The sequence below is a fragment of the Aythya fuligula genome, chromosome 1 (assembly GCF_009819795.1).
Source record: "Aythya fuligula isolate bAytFul2 chromosome 1, bAytFul2.pri, whole genome shotgun sequence".
Lineage (NCBI taxonomy): Eukaryota > Metazoa > Chordata > Aves > Anseriformes > Anatidae > Aythya > Aythya fuligula.
Window position 1 is genome coordinate 44,782,165 of NC_045559.1, and position 24,266 is coordinate 44,806,430.

A 24,266-nucleotide genomic window follows, 5' to 3' on the forward strand; every position below is an offset into this window, starting at 1 on the left:
ATTTACATCGTCACATTTTTCTTTCAAAGGAAAATTAGACATTTAAAAAACAGGCAAAAAGAAAAGCAGAATGCCTGTCCTTAACTGCCATCCCTAATAATCTTAGGATTAAACATTTTCAAAAATTTAGTAAGAGCTTGAACCAAGCTCACAGAGATGAAGGAATAGGTATTTATACAGTAAGCTTTATTTGGAACATTATCTCCTGTACAATCTTAAGAAAAATTCCATAGGATTTTAAAACAGTTGCTGTATCAACACCAAAAAGGCACCGAGGCAGGGGGAGGTCAAATGAGACTTTAAGACAGATGGAGAAATGGCAAGACTTGAAGGATAGGTGCTGGGGATGAAGTTTTCAAAAAGAATGACAAGATTATGTTGCTACGGAAGACAGGACTTACTAGTGAATGCAAAGTATATGGGAATTGATGAACAAGGTAACAGAGGTATGATAATGAATATTCACAGCAGGCTTTAAACCATGTGATTTAAAATTGGCTACAGATTTAATATTTTAAAAATAAATCAGAAATCTCACTTCCATACACTGTATTTTAAACCTAGCAGCATTAAAAATACCTCCTTGCACCTCTGGAGTAAGGGAAGCAAGCAAGCCAAAAATTTGTTTCCAATTGAATTTGTTACATATGGTGCTGAGCATTTCACCTCTTCACTAGTGAAATACAAAATTAATCAGGACTGGAAATAAAGGGAGGAATAGTCAGAGCTTATAAGTAAGCTCTGACTTTCAGGGGTGGGGAATGCACGCAGGAATAAAGGATTTCCAAAATAAGCTGGGAGAAAGGGAAAAGGCCCAAGAACCCCCATGACAAGATACTGGATACCTTGGGCATAAGAAGTGATGAGAGGAGCAGAATGTTCAATGGCAGAGATTAGACCAAGAATGGCATCATATTTGCTGATGAAAACAGCACACGGGATCTCTGCAATGATCAGTAAAAACAATGTTGGAAATAGACGAGGGTCATTTCTAAACCACCCTATTTATACAACAATTTAAAAGCAGTGTTCAGTCCTCTACTTTCAAGAGAGCAGCAATCTCGACATTGGCATAACATCGATTTCAGAAAGCAGCTGCTCTGTGCTCTGGAAGGATGCAGGCCTTCGGAGGTGCCAAACCCAGCACTTAAGCAATTAGTTGCTTCAGTTCAGATTTTCAACAGATTCACTGTTTTCAATATTTACACCTAATCAGATAAAGGCTTCAGCTACAGGCAGCCATAGATCTTATCAGGAGCACAGAAAAGACAACATGAAGCTGCAGTGCTTTGGCTTGACAGAAAGCCAAATGTCACCGAAGACCATCAAGGGAGCAAGCAGTCTTCTTTAAAGGCTTAGAACAGAAAATTAATGGCCTAATGCATCTTACTCTTAAGTGTATGAGCACCTATACTTAACTTAAAACTGGCATTAAACCTTTCACATTGTCAGACCAAGAGGAAAAGCGTGACAAAATGCTCTCTCAAGCACTGCAACAAAATAAAGGGACATGAGACAGCACTGTTTAAGTTGCACTGATACTGCTAGAGACAGGGTTTAAGTCTTTATGCTTCCTAACTGTCTCTATATCCACTTGACTATTTCAAGTATCATAGATTTTTAGTATCTGTGGAACAGATAATACACACACTGTTATGTACCTTTAGTCCTGGAAAAGTTAGAATTAAGCCATCTCATTGTAACTGAATTGAGAAGTTTTTACAATTACATTTTCTCCTAATTTGGAATTGAATTCATAATAATTATGCAATTAATATATGAAACAACAGCCAATGTTTCAAAAATTTTACTCACGTATTGCATAAAATTGTCAGGAGAGGTTAGCCAATTTACATTTTTTTTTCCTACTTTTAGCTGGGTAAATTTGTTCCTGTATTTTTTCAATGTAATAAAATCCATGCCTACCAAACACCCACTAAACTATTTTTCGTTTTCCCATTATTTATAGCCATGCATCTCATTGTATCATCTGTCTCAAAACAGAGCCCTACTCTATTCTGTGACCCAATACTATATTGTTTTAGACCATCAAACCAGGTAAGGCAGCAAAGATGACAGTGTATCAACTATCAAAGCTTTCTGATAGCCTGCGGTAATATTAAAAAAGGCACACATCTACTCATGGTGCTGCTGGTGCATCTTTCCTTAGTCATTATCCGCAGCATAAAGGAGAGCCCTTCCCCACACCATCCAGGGTAAGATTGCTTTTAGCAACAACCATGCTGTCCAGAAAGAAGGCACTGAACTTTTATCCTGAGGCATATTTACACAGTAAGCCATCTAACCCATTCCACTAAAGCCTAAACTGGCCCTAAAAAGTTCATTGAAATAGATTGGGGACAACATCATGTCTGATGGATATGGCAAATTTCAAGTATATGCATAATTTTACTATGAAATCTATTGTGTCTATACTTCACTGGTAGCAGCAGAGTAAGTTTAGTAAGTACTACCACTGAGAAACAGGCTACCATGCTCCACATATAAAGTATTTTTTAAATGTTTTAAGCTCTCATTTAGGTAGCACCCGTGCCCTTCCATTTAAATCTAGCGTGCATTGCCAAATAGCTCAACTTGGAGCTATGGAATTAGAAATACAGCACAGATCTGATTTGAAACTAGACAAAAAGGCACCTTTAAAATATTACATTTAACATGTCAAACACAAGTACTTCACATTCATGGAAATACCAATGTGTACATAAAGCAGAAGCAGCAGGAGTTCAGAAGACATTTCTGTTTTCATACAAGCTTCAAAAACACAAATACACTTAAGTGAAACCAGCTAAAGTTAGGACTTAGAAAGCCTAGGAAGTAGCTTACTAACTTTGAAAAACAATTTATTTTGAAGAGTTTAAGGGCTGCTTGTTTTCACATAAATTGAGTGGAAAAGTTGAAAAGGGTTGGTTAAACACAGCAGGCAGAATGATGCACAGAAGAAATGTGTTTGTTTTTTGTTTTTTTTTTTAAAATGGCTTGTCCCGTATCATCTGCTTTAGGAATTTATGGTCTTTTATGGTTTGTAAAAAAAACATTGATGAGATCCCTCAGCAAACATGCAACTTTGACAGCACTGGAGTCTCTGCTAGAAAACAACATAAAGGTTTTGTTTACACTCCGTTTCTTTTGCTGTTATATCTGAAACAGCCAAGTTGGTAACATTTTCTAAAATACCTTAATACAGACTAAGAACAAAGCTAACAGGAGCTTCAGATATACTGCAGCTAATTCCTCCATACTGCTAAATGGCTCTAGTGATACAGGCGGCCTTTCTACACCAGCTAGAGTCTGTTATAAACCACTAAAAAAGTCATGCCTACATGGTTTCTTTACTCATATGCAACTTGCCTCCCTGAATCCATAAATCAAATATGGAAACTAGGGAAGTCCTACAATTACATACCTGCTACTGGGAGATTAAAAACAAGCCTAAAGAACAGGCATTACCCTTTCACAAAACACTTTGTTGTAAAGCTTGTGCACTAGATACAGTTTTGAAAATGAATTCAATGAATTGGAAACTAGCAAGTCAATATATCAAAAGAGGCATGAGGGCACCTCCTGATTTCCAAACTGTATTTCTGAAGCAGTTAGAATCACTGCAGGAAACCCAAGACACTAAACACTATACAAGTAGTACAAACTCTGTGAACTAGCATAAGCAATACCAGACCTACTTGACACTTCAGCTGATTTTTGACAACAGGACAAGGAAAAAGCAGTAATCTGTGTTCACACAGATCCCATGTACCTTGAAAAGAGTGAACTGACATGCAGATCAGCTGAGAAGCATTTGCATAGCAGCTGCTAATGCTATCTAATTGTGAACCAGGCAACAGTGTTTTTTCTATAACAAGTTTAAAACCAACTCAAAGGAACTTTCCATAGAGACTACAGCAGATGTTTGCTTTCTGTTCTCAGCACTGTATCTGCCAAAAGTATTTTGAGATTAATTGGTTCTAGCAGTTGTATACAAAAAAGGATACATTCAAGTACCACCTCTGTTGCCTTAAAACATATGGGAAAAGCACGTGACATGGGCTGCGTGCATCAACCAGAGCACACAACTGGCTCTTCAGGAGTACCAAGCCTTCTACTTTCAAACTGTCAAAGGCAATTAAAATAATGCCTTTAAAAAAAAAAAAAAATACTTTGACAAACTTGAGAATAACCTACATTGCAAACAGATCAGTTTTCAACACTGAAGGATCTTCCTGTGCTCTTAATCCACAAGATTAAGCACTGTTACCAGGCTCTTGATGAGGAGGGTTTTACAATTCAGCAGTAAAGACAAGAAAATTTCCTGTAAGTTCTCTGCAGTTTAGGGGAGAGAGAGCAACAGTCTGCAGTGCTATAGGTGCTGCATTTTTGACTCAACATCAACTCTTCCCCCCTCCCATTTTTATTTTAAATCTTTGTCACTGCTAGCATAAAGACTTTGAACTACTTGCATTTGTCATCTGGACAAAATAGTTATACTATGAAACAGACAACTCTAGGGCAGTACCACAGCTTCAATAAGCCTCCAAAGAGGACACAGAACAAGGGAACAGCCAGAATTAGCTCTTGCACTAGAGCATCAAAACCAAAGTGACTTGTTCTAGGTCACCTCCTTACAGTATACCTAGTACTTCAAACCCCACCTAAAGAAACTACCATTGGCAACATCTCAAGACCATTTTCTTCATGTCAAGGCTACAAAGAACTTAGAGTTTCTGCACTTCCTTATAAACCTAATACAATAGAAAAATAATTTTTGGGTGGGCCAAGCCATATAGGAGCTGCAGAAGGATTTAGAAATTCTAGAAATGAAGTTTTAATCAGAACAATTATTGTTAAAGTTAGCTCCTTAGTTGTAAAGCTTGCTGCAGGAGCCTCTCAGCTAATTCAGGGCAGCAAACGACCTGATTACACATTTATTTTCCTCCAACATCACAAGCCTTACAATCAGGATGAAGCCTCTTACAAACATTACAAGCATCCATTCAGTGAAAGAGTGATATGTGATACTACTAAGGCCATCTGAAGTACAGAAATGAACAGCACTGAACATTTTACTATGCATCCATTTGGTTATGCACAAGAGGGAACAACCCCAGCCAAGACATGTGGCACAAATCATTACATTTTTGCAGTTTCAGTAATTTTGGTCAGCACCTCACACCAACACAGAAGTCACGATTTACTTTCATGGCCTACCCTTAAGGAAAGCCAGTTTGGCAAGACTGAAGAACCAAAATACCAGTCTATTTTGGCACAAAATTAAGCGGGCACAGAATACTCCACCTTCCTTATAAAGCTCAATATTACAAGGCTAAACATCCATATACTTTTTTTTTTTTTTTAATGGAGAGGGTCTATTGAAAATGATGTTCCTCCCTCTCTTCATAAGCCTAGTATGACAGTTAAGAGACAGTTCTACCACTTTTAACTGGCTATTACCTTTCCCTGTCCTGACTCAGAAACTGAAAGTACGCATTAAGTCATATTCATGGCTGTCCTGATTCACCTACCTGATATAGGGATCCCTCCCAGACCTGTGCTGTGTTGTGGTGGGAGATTCAAGTCCAAGAAATTACTATTTGAGGTGGGATTTGCTGTGTGGTTCAAGTGCATGATGCTATTGCGTGGGAAGGTCATCCAAGGATAGCGAGCTGCTTGGCCTGGAAAACTGAAGGAGTTGTAAACTGCTCGATGCTGTTGAAACTGTGGGAACCTCTGTGGCATGAGTGGAAAGGTGCTACTGAGAGAGTTGGCATTTGCGGGTGCAGCAGGATGCAGAAATCCAGAGCCTGGCCCTTTGGCAGTTGTAGTGTGTGGGGTAGGGTTCTGAAGAGATGTGGGCGAGAGGGAAGGTTGGTCTTGGACTGACAGTTCCTTCTCAATCAGGTCTGCTAAGGCTTTGCGGGTGATGTCAAAGGGGTCAAACCCTAAGTCGTCCTCTTGCTGTTTGGAGGAACCAAACCCAAAAGCCGCTTGCCAGTCTGTGGAGGAAGATACTGGTATAGTTTCTGTTGGAGAGGAATAAGATTTAGAACAAGAATTAGTATTTGCCCATACAAAAATCTCAGCCTCAGTATAATTTATGTTGCCAGTTTTATCTTTCATGTAATATTTCTTTGTAAATTTCTCAAAGACACACTCCATTTTATCAGCTTGGAAATCCATTTTCAGACCAGACTGTAATAGATTTCTACTTAAGCTGAAGTGGTAGAACTAGCAAGTAGTAGTTTTATTACAGAACTGCTCCGACTGCACAAAAGCTTTTGTGAAATAAGCATTTTTCAGTAAAAGAAGAGTAGAAAGAAACCAAGCATTAGGACTTTCTTTCCACCCAAATTACTGGAGAGAAGTGTGGCCAGAGTTTAAAGTTGTTATTCAGTTCAGTATTTCTCTTTAAACATTAACGCTGTGCTTCAACTGTGCTGTGCAAAGAACTGGGGGTGGGGGTATTCCCTCTCAGATACATTTGAGCAGTGGTTAAAACACAGCATCTGCTATTATGACAAAAAGCCAAATTATGATGTATGTGCTTCAATTAAACAAAGGAAATAATGAACTGCATTACAAGATATTGGCAAATATTCTTAAGCAGCATGGCAGAAGAGTTGGTCTTCCCTGCACTTGCAGTTAGCACTTCATTGTATTATACTGGTTAAGTTTATTAGCTCAGGTTCAGAGAACGCTGATCCTATTTTCACCATATTTTTCCTTAAAAATTGTAGTGAAGAAAGCTGATGAGTACAAGGTACTATCACTTACAACAACTCCCTCTGCTGGCAGGGAACCTGGACTGCTGCCTTAGGTACCATTAAAATCAAGTCTAGCATCCTCTCAGAAAACAAACCTACAATTTCATTTTCAGATTAAAAGTGTTGGTAGACAGACAAAAACCCCTGTCCATCATACTTTCACTTTAATAGCAGCCATATATTTTGTATCAATTATGAAAGAAAACACCTGGAAATTGTCTCCCACTGCTACTTAATCCTCACAAAACTGGTACATATAGCGCTTTAACAGCAGGTAATTTTCTTGGTAATATTATTTACAAACAGGATTATGACCTCGAGAAGGAGATGAGCATTAGAAGATTAGCTGGTAAGTAAAATGCTATTCTATCCCAAAGCATCATTACATTCTATTTATTACTGATCTTGTTTTGTTTAATTTTCAAACACATCCCTTAGGTTTCTAATTTGGAAACCCTATAAATGATAACCACTCCCAAGACTATATCAATACTCCTAAAATGATGTTTCATTCATGTAAAGTGGTATTTTGTATCTTTCAATTGCTGCAATTAACAGTACTTTTACCTTTTCTGAATGTATGCAACCTCACTTCAGAAAGATTAGGCAGCTTCAGATAACTATGCAGGATACTAAAGAACATGTGGAATTCTACTGCACAGCTTCTGATATTGGAATTGCAGATTATAAACAGATTAATTTTAATAACAAACCTGTAGCGTACAATACATGTCACTCATCCTATTACTTAAAAAGACACGTGGCTAAGAAAAACTAAAGCACTTTGAAAATTTAGCCATGCAGTTTGAAAGTTCTGTAAAGCTTCTTTTAGAAGAAATTATTATGTCAGTGCAATTCACTTGTACTGTAGAAAAACATTTCAAATATTTGGGAAGTGGTGGAAAGTTATATAAAGCATATCCTAGACTTTTTGGTTCTACAGTGCATCGGCTGCAAAAAGGAACCAATATAGAACAGTGGAAGCTGGGTACAGAGGTGTGTGTACCTGATGTGAAGAGGCTCTGTGGTTCTGGTGCTGTAGGCCAGTCATTTGAAGTCTGTGGAGAGCTGGGGAATGGAGGAAGCCCACTAGGGATGGGGTTCGGGTGCCGAAAGTTGTCAGAGAAGAGCGACTGTGATTCTGTTACAGCCCCTTCAAAAGGGGACCGTGCACTGTGATTAGATGAACTGATGGGTATGACTGGATTGGGTTTTGTTAAACCAGGCGGTGGTGAAGGTGTGTCACTGTTTGTTATCTACAGGCAAGGAAGGAAGAGAGACAATTAGGTCATGAGCATTTATATATAAAATATTCTTCACTAACAGTTGAAAAAAATCTTCAAAGTTATTGGCAACATTACCTTTAGTTAATATATAGCTCAGTACAAGGTTTAACGCTAAAGCAATTCAGCAGTAGCATGTTTTTGTTTCAACTGAAGTCATACAATACTTCAGAAAGTATTTCCTTCTGAAACTACAAGTTGTACCAACCCAAACAAACTCAATTCTTACATTCACAGCATTTATCTTTGTCTTACCTGCTGGGAGCTGTCACCATTTCCTATACTGAGGGAATCTGAAGGTTTGTCGATAGGGCTGCAAAAGTGGGAGGGGGAAAAAAGTCAGTAAGTCATTGAAGTATTTAACGTGAACTTCAACATTTGATTTTGTAGAGATAGAAAAACCTTGAAAGAAACACAAACCAAAATTAAATTGGGAGAGATAAGAAAAAAGTCCAGTATTTATTAGACTTTATTGGAATATTTGTGATTAAATATTTGCCACAATTTTTCTTCCCACCACTTTCCACTCTGCTTGTTGATTCCCCTGTTGTGGAACAAAAGGAAAATTTTAAGTATCTTCAGAATAACTCTTAGCCAATCAAAAACCAGGACTCTTAGTATAGCAGTATACATTTGTTGTCAGTTCCATCTATTTTATTACTGGAGAGAAAGTTGGGTTTTCTAAACACCTATGGTGTCAGTTCCCACGTGAGTCCTAGATAAGTTTAGGGAGAGATAGGAAAATAAATTAAATACTTAATCCTGGTGGCAAGTCAAGCTTTCCATCAGCCTCAAAGCTTTAACTAGCAGAAATTAGATCCAAGGTGAGAAAATGAGAAAACAGCTTTGCGATGATAGAAGGGAAAAAAATGAAGGAAGAGACAATACAAAGAACTGCCAATAAAGAGAACTGAAGATAAGGTACAGCAGAAAACCACCTAAGAAAGCTATTCACTGGGAATTAACATGACTCAGCTAAAAATGGCATACCTTGGGATTGAAGATTTGACAGGCACTTGTGAGCAGCTTTAGTTACACTAAATACCAAGCTAATGGCTTTGCAACTTAAAGATATTTTCATTTTATCTACCATAAGAAGAGATGCACAAGCATCCAACTAAACAGCCTAGAACACTGGTCCTACAGACAAGGACCTGAAGAACATGAACGTGATACAATTCAAATTACAGGCCCAATCTGTTAGTGCAAAATAACATATTTTAACTAGTCAAAGACTTCAGATTGTAGATACAAGTTGCAGTAGCAAGGGCTGTTTGAAAACAAAGTGCGATATTGCATAGAGCCATGTAGCAAGGTCCAAAATTCAATTCCTCCAGTATTTGTTCTCAGGATGACTATCTAAACCCAGCAAAATACATCCTTCTTCATTGTGAAGAAAGTGTTTAAGTGTTACCCATTAACAAAAACAATTTTGGGGCAAAAGAATGCCACATTGGTAATTCATAAAGCTACCTGAAGGTCAAGTATTTATGACTACAGAAGAAAAATCAGAAGATTAGTTTTGCAAACAAGTATTAGTCCAGTGAAGATTTATTTATAAGTGGTTGAACAGCACGAAGAAAGTTCTTCCACTTGGAAGAAACTTCCTTATGTCAGTAATTTCTGAATATCAACAGCATAAGAATTTGCTGTATACGCTTCATTAAATCATCCTGATTGTAGAGCTGATGTTCCAAGTTCGTTCTCTCTCAAAGCCTTTGACAGAAAGTCACAACACTGCAGCCTAAACCTATGCAACAACAACTTCTAATGATGGCCTAAACACTGAAGGATAATGTGTATTATACTTGAACCTGCTTAAGCAGCCTGTAATTCTAAGACATGCTTTCAGTCCTCAAGAGTAAGATTCATTATCCATTAGTCACAACATTTACCTATATATAGCACATTCTTTTCAAAAAAGATGAGGAGGAAGCTGCATGTCACTACTGAGATGCAACTGTTGGATCTCTGTCCATACCTCAGACAAACTGCTACTAAAATAAGGTACCATTTTCAGCAGCACTCAGTGTTAATGCATTAGCTCTCTAATCAGCAACACCACCTCTTGAAATATTAATGTTCACCTTATTTTCTCATCTGACCTCTGAATGGGCCCAAACCAGTATGATGCAAGGTGGTCCAACAAAAACAGTAACAGCGTGACTGCAGACTGCTGTAAGTAAATGCAGGTAACGCTCGTGCAGAAAACAGCAGTTCTATTCAAGGGAGTTACCAAAAGAAGAAAATAAGATTGGCTAACAATAAAGAAGTTATTGCAAGTAGATGAATTACATCCTCTGCACAAAGAAGAGGAATTGAATCTGCTGTGTTCAATTCCTATTGCTGAGCAATAATCAGGGAACCCTTACCTCTGCAGTTGTGTTTTTGGAACACACCACAGTGAAGAGATGACAGATACTCAGCCCTAACACTCAGGTTCCTTCTCTTGAAGCTCTTCCAAGTGATGTCTCCTGATATATAGCCACTGGCACGTTACTTGCGTGGAAGCTTTTTTACAGAAACAAATGGCTTGGCATTGGCTGGGACCATGGCCCTTTGCAGGCAGCTAATACAACCTGCTGATGCCTGATTATGCAGTTCCCCTTGGCCCCTACCTGTACCATCACTGCTTTAAAGTTAGGGTTCTCCTGCAGCCTGTCAACCAGTCATTTTGACATGGGCTGGGCTAAGCTTGGCTTTCTGTGACCTGATCAGGATTTCAATCCAACTCTCCAACCAGAGAGACTGGACAATCATTCCCTCCACACCAGTCAGTGAGAGAGAAAGTACGCTATCTGAAGTATAAAAGGCAGCACAATTACCCGAAATCTGAGTCTGCACCATCTGGAGTCATGTGTTCTGGGTCTGTGCCATTTTCTAATATAGGAGGCGTTTTCCTGTGTTCCATTGTTAAGCCGTTGGCTGATTTACTTGAACTCTGTAATGATGGCCAGGCATCTTTGTTATTACTGTTCGGTCTGGAAAAAGGCAAGAGTAAAAAAAAAAGAAGAGTTCAAGTTATGAAGAAAGTGTTTTAAAAATTGTAAGCACTGAGAAAATGAATCCTTGTGCCAGACAATCCAAAAGAATAGATTTATCTGGATAGTGTTTCTCAGATTTTAAGTGGCGATGATTTCAAAAAAAGAATTGGGAGGTAGGGAGAGGAGAAAAACTGGGCAGAGCTCTCCATTTTCTTCACTGAATAGATTGAGCTGCAATGCCAATGCTGAAGTCCAAACATGTCCGCTCGGGGGGAAAAAAAAAAATCCACTGACAGCTTCAAGTATCTAGGCCTACACACACCTCATTTAGAATTACTGGCTTTATCCCCTAGGTATTTTTAAAGGTGGTTTAGCTAATGATTTACACTTAAAAAAAAATGTCTATATTCCAGGACCTAACAAGCCTGGCCCTGATGAGGCTGTTTTATTTCTGCATAAGAGTCCATGGTGTTATTAGCAGACCATGAGACCAGTCAGATGAATGCATTGTTCATTCAAGTTACTGCTCATTTCGTTTCCAGTTTTAAGCCGTAATTACATCCCTTTTAAAAGATTTTATTTCATTTCAGAGACAACATTCCATCTGGAAAAAAGTTCAAAAGAAGACTTGAAGCCAAAGTTATCACTGAAAATAGTTATGTTTTATACAAACTGAAGTGAGCTGAAATATCTGCAACCAAATGCATTCAAATAACATTACCATCCAATAACACTATAAGCTCAAAACTTGATACAAAAGATGTGTCTTCAATTTCTCTAGCTCTTTCTATTGCATTCAGCCTTTCATTTGCTTCAGTTAGGATGCTACTTTTAGTGTTTGGGTGCTATTGTCCAAGCGCTGTATTCTTAAGGACTAAGCTTTCAAGAGTTGTTTTTTTTTTTTTTTTTAAATACATGTTACTCTTGCTGCCCCTTTCATTATTACTACATGATCCAACATGTTCTCTACATATTAAGTCAAAATGTGGAAGCTCCCATAGCTGTTTTATACTCCAGAAAAAAATGATATTACTAGCTACCCTCAAATATCAGTTAGTATCGTAAGATTTGTTATTCTCACATACTACACTACAGGCAGAGAGATGAAAACCCTGACTGATTTACAGATCTCATCCTCGCTTTGTACACATTTGAACTAGAGATGAGTCGATCAGATAGTGAGCAATGAAGACATATCCTGTTATCAACTGTGATTCTCCCCCTTGCAAGAGGGAGCCAAGTAACAAGACTTTTAATCCATTAACAGATTTAAAATACACTTACGTCCACTGCAACATAAAGTCACTTCTATACTAAAATTAATTTTGAAATGTCAGTTAAAATGAGTTTTATACCCAAAATGAAAGGTAAAGAAAACCTGTACAGTTGCTTTATTTATTTTTTACTTAGAAGTTCAAAGCTGTATGCACCTAAAGTCCTGTCCCTCAAGCAGACCAGCAGGTGCCTAACAAGTTTTTCTACTTCCAGCATAGCAAAGCCTTCATTTTGGTTCTTCAGGAAAGAGACAGTAGAAAAAAGAGGTTTTGAATGTGGACTCCAGTAAAACGCAGTTGTTGTTACTGTTAGGTGACACAGCAAAAGATGAACACCCATGTACACAAAGTTGCACTGGAGAATTTTAACATTTGCCTTCTGCAGCAAGAAAAAAGTTCTGCCAGTAGGACCTTTCAAGTTAGATCACAGTTGTGAAAAATCAGTTATGCAGCACTGAAGAAACTTCCTTACTACTGGGTATTTGTAATTAAACGTTTACTATTTAGAACCCAGCTACTGCTCTGTTCTAAAGTGAAACAAATCTTGCACCAAACGATAGAATGACCACAGAGTTGTCAGAGCCTCTGACAAACTGCCAGACCTAATATCACATCAACGAATCAGGAAAAACAAGAACCTAACTGGGTAGGAAGTTGTGAAGGAGAATGAAACATTCACCAGCTCACAAGCTACACTTTGTACTGATGAGACAGGACTCATAGAAACATTTCAAAAATCCTAGTGGTAAGAAGAAATGCACGCTACAACCCACAAGATGGTGCCCAGCCGTCAGCAAAGAACAGATTGCATTGTAATGATGGTGCTGAGGTGATAAGAGAAATCAGCTCCAGACTGACTACTTCTTGCCTTTAGAGGAACATGCCATTTTTTCCACAAGTGCTAAAACATTAGACTGGCCTTAGTGCTAAACCACAGACTGGCCAAGCTCCAATTCATAATTAATAATGAGACTACTATAGAAAAAATGAAGGAATTTACTAACAGTTTTTATGTATCTTAAATACAAGATCCGAGTAGGTAACTTACATGAGGACTGATAACCTTAGGCTTTCATTCATGTTTGTATGATTGTACTCATATGGGCAGAAATCTTTTCATAACTTACTGAAAAGAAACTACTTCAACAGAATATTATTATAACAAACAATAGTGCTATCCACAATTAAAACAGTGAAAATAAATTGAAGTTTACTAGGTGAAGGCAAGGAGTCTTTTATTCACATCTTGTGAATTCTTAGTCAAAGAAAGCGATCATTTCCATCTCAGTTTCCAAGGTCTTTACACCAAATACAAGAACTGCACTCCAAGTCATGATATGAAGGCACAATAAGAAACATGCATCAAGGCAATAAGGTGTCTTATACTCAATTGTGAGTAGACTTCATTCATCTCCATCCCAAAAAGTTAATGTCTGTTCTTTAAGAATCATTACCATATGTACTTGTGCAAATATTAAATCAAAGTTCTTCTTTAAGAACACAAGTGATCCAAAATTCACATAGCAGATATTTTTTTAAACCAAGTAAGACTCAGTATTAGAGCAAAGCAGTGTGAATACCTCTAACTTCACAGGAATAAACAATATTCGAGTTTTTCCCATAACACACAAAAAGAGTGGGCAACTTAAGGGAAGTAATAGGAACAAGCATGTTTTCTGTGGAATAATTGGAAAGAAAGCATTGCCAGGTAGTCCAGCATCAGTACTTACGCATCGTACCTCTGCAGTGCTGTCACTTTGTTCTTGTTCTTGTCAACTGTACCCGTAGATAACTGAAGAAAGTTGGGGTTTAATTTGTATAATTCTTGCAGTAGTTTCTGTTCATATTCTTGGTGCTTACCCGCCTACAAGGAAAGAGAGACTCACAATAAGTGGACACTAGTTTTAATACGTTTGTAAATAATCCCGAATTTTAGTAATTGATCTGTACCAGCTTAAGAGGTCAACTCCTGACAAACTCCTAACACATTAATGCAGAAGCAAAGACCAGAATCTCCAACCTGTCTCATCTAAATTCCCAACTTCACCTTTAGAGACTTCCTGGAGTTGTACCAGTTCTTTTCAGTTTGTCACAACACTGAACTCTGTTAACAACTGTGGAACCTAGAAGTTTATCCATTGACATTTTTTAATAGAGAATCAAAATATCCATGACACCGGACAGACAATATCCATTTAATGAGAAGGAATGTACATGTAAATTCACTGAATCTCCAGCTTCCTTGGCTTTTCATTACTTCAAGCTCAGCTGGATCATGCACTAAAAATGCAACGCACTTTTCAATGATTGCCAAGAAAGCAATATGAAATGAAATAAAAATTAAGTAGTCTAACAAGGAACAAGAAAGGAACATTCACCTAAGTAGCAAAGATCATGTGCAAAAACAAATTGCTGACCAAGGTATGTAAGCCTATCACCTTTAACTGGCAGCTGCACCAGAGGACTGACAGACTGTCAATATAACTGACTTCTACAAAAAGGGGTGTACAGGAGATCCTGTGAACAGGCTGCTGAGTTCAACCTCCATCCCTCGTCAGATGACAAATTCCACCTTAAAAAAAAGTAATGAAGAAAGATACAAGTACATGGATGACCAGTCTGTTGACAATGAGTCAACATGACTATAGATTAGTCATCTATAAAGGGTAATCCTACTTCACTGATACGGAGTTTCATGATGGTGTCAATAAGCACCAATACAGAGAAACCATGAGATTTTCAAATAATCCTTTAAGATTTCACTCCAAAAGGTTATTTACAAATTTGCCCTGGGATAAAGAAACAGTTCTTACACAGTTCAAAGAAAGAAAGACGAAAGGTAAGACTGATAACTGGATGCAGAAGCAAGCAATGAGAACTGATGACTGGCATCAGTTTTATGTAATGTCATCAGTCAGGATGACAAAGGAGTGAACAGCAAATTCTTTGCTGATGATACCAATCTCTTTTGGGCGGTAAACTACCATGCTGATAACGAACTCCAAAGGAAACCCACAGCCCCCAGCAAACATGCAAAAAGCTAGCAAAGAAGCTTCACCACAGAAACAGGTCAGGTAACACACCTAGGGAAAGTTAACCTTTTAACATCTGTACTATATAAAGTTAACCTATACTGACACCCTATTGACCTCTGAACTGGCTGTTAGAACTGAGGAAAGAGATACTCAAGTCATTGCCAACATATCTCTGAAACCACTAGCTTGTTACGCACTGACAACCAAACCCTAAAATGTGCTGAGCATTATTAGGGAGGGCACTTAAAGGGATTATCATTGATGACTACTATATTAAGCTTTGCTGCCCCTGCATCATGAATATGATGTGTCTGGTCTCTGCGTCCTAAGAAGGGCACAGAGGTACAGAGAAGGACAACAGAAGTTATCACAGAAAGGGAGAAACTGATTTACAGAAGTTTAAACCACCAGAAAATCTGCAATTTGGGTAGAAGGCTGAGAAAGGTAAAAATCAAGTTCTACAACACCATAAAAGCAATAACTAACATAACGGTTATGCTTTTAGCAAGAACTGCAATGCTACAGCTAGGGGACACTTGACAAAACTAAATAGTAATCAGTTTAACACAAGCAAAAGGAAGTGCTTTAGACAATGGTGAAATTCTGGGACTTGCTGCCACAAAAGGCTGTAGACTTGATGTCTACATCAAGTAGAGATCCAGTAGGTTCAAAATCGTTTAACTAAATTAATGACTGACAACCCTAAGAAACTAGAAAGCCTATACATTTCTGAGGGTATGCTCCTGTCTATTGACATGTAAGTGGTGGCAGATATACAGGGAAGTAGTAGGAAGTAGTAGTAGGGTAGAATACAGAAGTAGCCTGGTTTGCAGGGTCTCCTTGATTTATTTTATTTATTTATTTTACTTAAACTCATCATCAGAAACAATATATAAACTACAGGGACTACTCATCTAAACCAGCACGGTATTTTCTTTAATTTCAGAAAAATAACAGAAATTCTCAAAAGTAACTTCTACTTTGTGAAAAAAATGCTTAGACAGACATTCTTCTTTCCCTGCCTCAAATCAGACCAGCACATGAAATAAAATCTGCTCGTACAACATTCGTGCTAGCACTGATGGTGTGGACCACCTCCCTCCATGGTGAGACCACACGCAAAAACTGCCTGCCTTGCATCCGTGTTACATCCTTAAGGTTGAGTTTAAAAGCCTTATCATACCTTGTGTAGAGGGACAAATTCTAAAGACTTCATAATGCACCACTATAGAGGAATTAAGGCATTTACTTGCTTCCCTACTCCAGATAATTATTTTGCTGTTAAAACTGCCATACAAAAACTTCATCATTATTTATGGGCTATTATAGTTACCTTCAATATTATATTTTCAAATGTTTTCTATACCCTTCACAAGCTAAAAGATGTATCAGAATTCAGATAGCACGGTTGAGTCACAATACGATACTTAAGCCATGATAACTGACCACATACACAAAACCTACCAGAAAGCCTTGACCTCTTTTACAGAGATCTAAAATAACATTACCTCATACTGGTATGAAGAAAAGGCAAGTAGTTAACTCAAGCTTACATGAATTCTTGATTAAGAGTTTGTGTTTTTGTCTTAGCAACATTTAGACCGTTTCAAGGCAATGCAGGACTAAAAATTTAGCTAACTGCTCGCTTTCAATACCTAACTGGTGAAGTTCTAACTAGTGAAGTACCTAAGCACCTTTTCTAACTCAAAAATCAATTGTGCAATAACATTCTGCAAAAGACTGCATTATATAAATAAAGGACTAAATTATACACAAGAAAATACATATATGCCTTATTTCATGTGTTTCACAATCATTATTTACCTGCATTTCTTCTTTTGTGAAACTGGCTGCTTCATCTCCCAGCTCATGTAGATACATACAGTCTGGTTTTGGACACTGCATATTTTTTAGAAAATAACTGCAGTATTTTGTTGTACCTAATGATGCCTGAAGAAAAAGAAAAGATTCGTTAGCTAAATTAAGTACCAGATGGTAAGGCTTCTATTTACAATAGAAGGAGAAAAAACTGTTATATTTACAAAAAAATATTCCATCAAGATTTGGAGTTCTATCATAATGCATTTTTGATAAAGATGGACTAAAGTTTATCTGTAAGAAATCCATATGCTTAAGCATTAGATAATTAGAACGTACTTCTATTTTCACCTAATCTAAACAAACACCAAAATAAGAGCCTCAGTAAATATTTGGCTCCTTATGATTATGAATGCAAATAACGAATAAAGTAGTTATAAGTCTGTATTACATTCAACTGGTTAATATTCTGTAACAGGGTCAGGAAATGAATATTAACCAATTTTCTGTTGCCCCTATGTTTATATAGACACCAAGAAAAAAAAGAAATATTTCTTACAGAGCTTTTGAGAGGCTTTAAAAAAAAAAATACTTAAAATCGTATGACATCACAGCACGAATTTTAAGATGGCTGAGCACAGACCATCACATCCCATTGATTTTACATGCATTATAGAGCAAATGAAGTACAAGTCTGTTAGGAGAAAAACAAACAAGTCTAATCAATGAAGTGAAGCATATTTAAAAACAAAACAAAAAACTAAAAAGCGAGTGAAGTCAGACAAGTGTAGATTTCATGACACAGTAAGCTTTAGGCTTATATAGTAAACCTAGGCTTGACTTTTGGGATATTCTTTCCTCCCAAGACACCCCACCCCCTTTTGAATGGAAACAGAATGCTTGAGATAAAGGCAGGTTTACTACTACAAGAACATTTTGGAAAAAGGACATTAACTTGATAGAAATTTTGAGGATGAGAAAGGAAAAGCTCAAACACTATCACAAAGACTACTGCAGAGGTACGCTCCTCTCTAATATTACTTCATGTATTTGGACTACAGAAATGCTCTGTAGAAGAAAATAAACAGGTTTTCAGACAATCTTTTTAAGTTTTACCAAAAAAAGCCACAGTGACAAAGGAGAAGTGGTACATCTGTCTCAAACTTCTGCTCTGAATCTACCTGCCAACCCTCAAGCATCACATGTTGGAAGCTCACTAAACTTCTATGCTGTGATTAATGGTAAGAAAATAGATACAAGAATCAGTAGCCCACTAAACTGGATATTTTTATTCAGGAACATAAGCTCATCTATACAAATAAAATTTTACAGTATGCACTGATATCAGTATCCTAGCACATATATAAAAATGTAAAAGCATTACCACCTTGAGTGTTCTGCCGTCTACCACCACATTATTGACGCACTGTATGGCTCTGAGAGCATCTTCTGACCGGATGTAGGTTACATATGCACTGGCACTTGGACCCTAGAAAGAAAACATGCCATTTTTTTTTTTCCAGACAGACCTGAGCATTAAAGTTGCTTTTATAGTAGCTCACTTCAGAAATTGGTATATTCAAGGCCAGATGTTTTTGAAAGTAGACAAAAACAACTCATGAGAATTTAGATTTGATGCATGAAGAATAAGGAAAAGAACAAATGCATCAAAATACTGCTTAAGGTTCTGAAAATAATTACTGGTGTTTTGTCCATGAAATGCAGAATAGTGAAAAAATGCCATGTTTCTGCTGCTTTGAAGATTCTCATCCTGTCTACCGATTTTTCATCTTTCTACTTGCTCTGCATCTTCCAAGTGAACTTTGAAACTGTTTGGACAATGCCTCAGCTAGTACAATAATTTTGGTTTTGCAATATTATATATTTTCTTTGTAGTACTTTAACCTACTGCTTAAACAAGAATAGTTCCGTGGATTCACAGGACAAACATGTATTTTCTCTGTAGGAATCGAAGTCACAAGAGCTTCTACAGCCTTACCTGTGAGCCTGCATATGATGTGCTGTTATTAATGACAACTTTATGTATTTTACCAAACTTCCCAAAATATTCTGGTCGTTTCAAAACCTACAAAAAGAAAAAAAGAAAGTTAGAGAGGTATATTGGAAAGTTAACTGCAATTTGTATGGGATTGTACTTATTTGTGTCTGTAATTAATAAAACCCACATCTTTCCTACAAATAAGACAAACAGATGTAGATTTCTTTTCCAGTGAGAAATGCAGTTACTTGCAAGACAAAGTGCTTTGCCACTGCACTCAAGAATTTAAATGAAGGATATTCAACCTGGTGTTTTATTTTTATTTTTGGTATCCAAATTACCCAAACCCAGCTCTGGCAATATATATCCCATTCATCATGAAATAGGAAAAATTCAGAATCACATGAATTGCGATTTTAAAATAGCCACCTTAAAACTTGCATTCAGATGTATTAATTGCCAGAAAAAGAAAAAAAGATGAATTCTGACTCACTTGTTCCACACCAAGAGAAGCAGAGTAAAATTAACTAACTTGAGAGAGTCTACATCTTTCAAAAAAAACTTAAGGCTCTGTATAGGAAAACACTATGACACTTCACATGGGGCAAGAAAAGATGTTGCAGAAACAACATTGCACTGAAACATGACTGAATATTACACACCAGAAGGAAAAAATCCTGCCCTGCCTTTTGCTGCATCAGTTAAGTAATAACTATTTGGGGATTCTATGCAAAGCAGAAACATCTTTAGCATACTAAGTAACTTTGTTGAATAATGGTTACCTGTGTGCCAATGGAATTGGCAATATCTGAGAGACTGCTACCAAAAGCCTTTCTTTTTCTTTCCCTGTGATGGGAAGAAGTGACTACTCAGACTGAGCCTACATAAGCTGAGAGGAAGAAAGGACCATTTGTTTCCCCAACTACATCTTCAGATTTATCTTATAATACAGTTAAACTGTACTGATCCAAGAACTTCACCTAACCACCTTGTCTCCCTTCTTCAGGAAGCATCAACATCTTCAAGATCAAGCAGTATTAATCACACTGAAGCCCTGAAGTAGTACAGAGCACATCGTACATTCAACTAGAAACTCTCACTGGTCTCTTCTGACTGTTCTTCAGCTGATTTACATTGCTCCTGAAAGGCCACCTTTGGGCACCATTCCAGAGGAGACTGGTAGTCCTAAGGGGAAGGATTTCTTCAAGTGTTTTACAGATGGCACACCTGATAATGTATGGCAGCATGGCTGTCACATTTTCACAAGAGCATGTCAACAGAAGTAGATCCACCTGTACACTCCATTACGATCCACAGATCTATTTTCAGAAACATTAAATAGCCGCCAGTCTCCCCTTCCAAATCTTTATTTGTACACAAGTTTTTTTGCCTGTTATATTCAACTAAGGTTGAATATATTGAAACTTTTTTTTTTTTTTTAGTAATTTCTCTCATATCTCTCTTTCGGGCTAGGTTTCTGTGAAATCAAGACATCCGGGTATTATACGCAGTGTTCAGTAAACACCTGTTATTCTTTGGTATATCTGTGAAAATACTGACCACCACAAAACCTAATACAACCCTCCCACTTATTAAGTGAAAAAGCCAGTATGAAACTATCTGAGGTTAAAAAAATAGTTGTGTATATTATTTCCTTTTATAAATCCACTCTGGTCAAATCAACTTAATACATTTTTTAGTAACAAATTGCAAGCAACTGTCAGTGCTGGCCTGGCTTTGTGTTATTGCAGTTAACTTGCTGCTATAACCTAAAACACTACAATTTTGACAAGAATGTATCAGTTTAACTGATTTTCTCTTTGCTTCCTATCCTACTTCCCTCCACTAAAAACAGTGTTTTACATTTGTTCTTTTCCAGCCTACCAGAATGTGGCCCAGTCTCAGCAAATCCTCAGAAACAGTCACTTATATCTGAGGTTTCTCCAGACAGTTTAGTCCAATCAGGTGAATTTAACTTGGCACAGTACTTTTGAAGACATCTATTTATCTTGTGGTACATTCCTTCCACATTCTAATTCAAGGTACTCTTACTCATTAGCACTAATTCCATTAGCCATCTGCAGTTGATGGATGATGGAAGTGAATAAAGCATTATTAAAAATGCTGGTTTTTAAGCCAGTTTAAAACAGTTCCCCCAAATGAAAAGCTTCTTTGTAATGATAGAGTAGTAAGCCAACTCTTTCCTGGGTCCTTCTCTTACTAATTTTTTCTTCAAGTGACATTACTCTTGTGCTCCTTCCTAGGTATACTTCAGCTGTTGACTTTTGTCTTCTGTCCTTACAGATTTGTGCTACAAATATTTGTTCTTTATAGTCTGAATTGGCTCCCATTTTAGAATAGGCAGTGCTGTGCTGACACAGCTGTGTTGTGCCAGCAGATCTAGCATAGGAAAGCAAGTAACTAAAAGTGTTAAACTCCTTTTAAGCTCAACATCAAGCTCTTTAATGAATACATAGAACAATTTCCTTAAAAATAAAGCATCCATACTCTCAAAAACAACTATTTTGGAGTAGGAAGCTCAGTAGTTTTCTTAAGAAAAGCATCAGTATCACAGAACCTTTTGAAAGCTGCTTCATTTAGTACCCACTACAGACAGACAAGGGTAGGCACAAGGATGTTCCAGTGGTTTCCTGACAGTAAGTTAAGAGCAAGATCTGCAAGTGTGAAGTGCTCACCTCTGGATCTGCTAGGCGCTGAGATAACCCTACCACGAAGACAAGGTTCTTCTGTACAACCCGTACACTGGCCAAATGTTTGCGATTCTCTGATATCTTCTGTTTCCTCTCATTTTGTTTCTGTTTCTTTTCGTTTTTTATCCTTTGCAGCTCTTCCTGGGAGAGTGGTTTGTACACTGCTGGATCTTCTGGGTATGGCTAGATATAACAAATATAATTAAGAACAACACATATAACAAACATTTGAAAATCACTAATCCAGACATTTTAACACATGAATATATTTCTCCTGTTATACTGTTCTAATTGTTATGGCCAGCCATATCGTAAAAGTAGCACACTGAGACCTTTAGAGAATAGGGAACATCTTGCAAATTTCCATAGAATTCTCCAATTTATGGGTATAATACTGACGTAAGCAAGAACTGCATTCTAACTGAGCTGCCTATTCAGTCTAGTAACACTAGAAGCAGCTGCAACATGACAGCCAAGACATCCTGTTAAGATTTCACTAACATGGCATAGTAAGTAGGGTGACACAGAGTGCCCTGTATATTTGCATTATATTTGTCTGATACTGATTTGAATATTTAAATGTATTAACAAACATGAAGACTAGGAGATAAGAAATCTAAACAAAATTGTAACTTCAGTGACTGAGATTTACAGTAACACCATTACATGCCTCAGTCTTTACACAGTTAACTTCTCCTAGCAATGAGACAGGTTTCAGCACAGCTAACTGCATACTGATTTAATAGTGTTCTTGCCACGCTTGTGTGTCAGTTTGAAACTTGAGGTTGTCTTCCCTGCACAAAGGTACATTTTAACCTCTAAATTATCTATAGATAACTCTAAAGATACATCTACAGATAACTCCTGAAACAGACAACTATAGATTTTGATCTCAAAAGTAACTAACAGGAAGAAAAATGTCTGTGGCACAGGAACACTGCTTTATTTGTGCAGGTTATGTGCCTAGTGGTATAAAGGCACTATTTTAGCCCCATCTTGCAGACAACAGTGAAATGTTTTCTGTCCCACATTGCTTCTCAAAGTACTTCCATATTCCTTACCCATCTCATGTTTTTTAGACTGAAAAGTTAAATTTCATATTTCATGTACACAGCAATGCTAAGCACAGAAGAAGGTATATAAAAAACAAGAATTTTTCCTAAGCATTGAAGATGAATTAAAAACAAGAATACAGGATATATGCGCTAAGGTGAAGACTTGAGGTAATGAACTTAAGCTCACCAATATGTTACACCAAGTTCATTGAAACCTTTTTGTTATGGTAGTACAGGCAATGTTCAACAAAAACGTACTTAAATTTTCCCTGACTGTCCTCTGTCTCTGTTAACAGGAGAATAACAAAACGTCATACTAAACAACCCGAGAAAGCCTACAGCAGATGAAAATAAGGGTTAGTTTAAAAGCATGTATTCCCCATACTTGTGTGATGCTACTGAATGAGCCACTGACTAGTTCTAAGACCCGATGGTCTGAGTGTATCTCCAAACAAAACAAAACATTTTACAGTTTAAGTTCAGCCCAGCATCATTACGCTATACTTGCGACATCTTCTGAAAATAGTGGTCAACTTCATCAGACTGTATCAAGGTTATGCACTAAGTTCCTTGGAACCTGCTTTTAGTATCACAAAGCAATTTAAACTTGCAAGATACCTAGTGTTAGCCAGAGGTACACACTTAAGACCTTGGCATGAAAACACACTAAGGACTCACGTTGCCCTTTCAGAACAAGTTAGGACTATACTGTTCCTCAGAAAGTTGTCATGCACAAGTAACACTCAATACTTCATACAGATTTCACTTAATGAACATTTAACAATAATTTGAAGAACAAGGATCCACGTTAGTAAGGTCATTTGAGATGAGCTATAGCTGCTGATTATCTTGAGCTTCAACACATGTATACAAGAAGGTCTTCAGAGACACATAATTAATTCCACATTGCTTGACAAAGAGAGCTAATTCAGTTATGATGGTCAACCTGAGCTCAGGTAAAAATGGGAAGAAAATAAATGCACTAGTACAGGGTAGATTTGGCTCCAAAACTAAAATAGCATGCCCTACACCAAGCAATGTGGTATGATCCCCACAAACCAGCCTTTCACTGACTGAACTTCTCCAGATTTCATCCTATGCAAGGCAAGGCATTCAAGTGTGTTGCTCTCTGGTACTATGAAAGAAATGAAAAATTCATGGTCTTCAGGAGGTTCAGTGAGGCCCCTAAAGACCCGAGAAAACTACAGCAAGCAGTGCCAAAGTTGATCAGCTTCTTTCTTGCCAAGAATAGCTACATTAAAAGTGTATTATCAAATGAGAAACATGTTCCTTCCACTAGCAAACTGCTGTACAGAGAAGTCCTGAACACAAGT

The 24,266-nt window shown here is 37.4% G+C and overlaps 1 protein-coding gene across 7 annotated transcripts in view; it reads right to left on the reverse strand.

The window, feature by feature from the left end:
- Positions 1-24,266, reverse strand: part of CNOT4 (CCR4-NOT transcription complex subunit 4) — a 40,221-nt gene that overhangs the window by 10,497 nt on the left and 5,458 nt on the right. For 2 of the 7 annotated variants that reach the window (XM_032203337.1, XM_032203302.1), the window contains exons 2-10: positions 21,863-22,060; positions 19,167-19,253; positions 18,555-18,656; positions 17,174-17,299; positions 14,045-14,178; positions 10,882-11,037; positions 8,312-8,369; positions 7,780-8,029; positions 5,535-6,032 (exon numbers count right to left, since the gene is read on the reverse strand). In XM_032203337.1, the coding sequence (XP_032059228.1) occupies positions 5,535-6,032; positions 7,780-8,029; positions 8,312-8,369; positions 10,882-11,037; positions 14,045-14,178; positions 17,174-17,299; positions 18,555-18,656; positions 19,167-19,253; positions 21,863-22,060 (1,609 nt within the window). The remainder of the gene's footprint in view (positions 1-5,534; positions 6,033-7,779; positions 8,030-8,311; positions 8,370-10,881; positions 11,038-14,044; positions 14,179-17,173; positions 17,300-18,554; positions 18,657-19,166; positions 19,254-21,862; positions 22,061-24,266) is intronic. The other 5 variants (XM_032203353.1, XM_032203329.1, XM_032203345.1 and 2 more) reach the window with 3 other exon arrangements.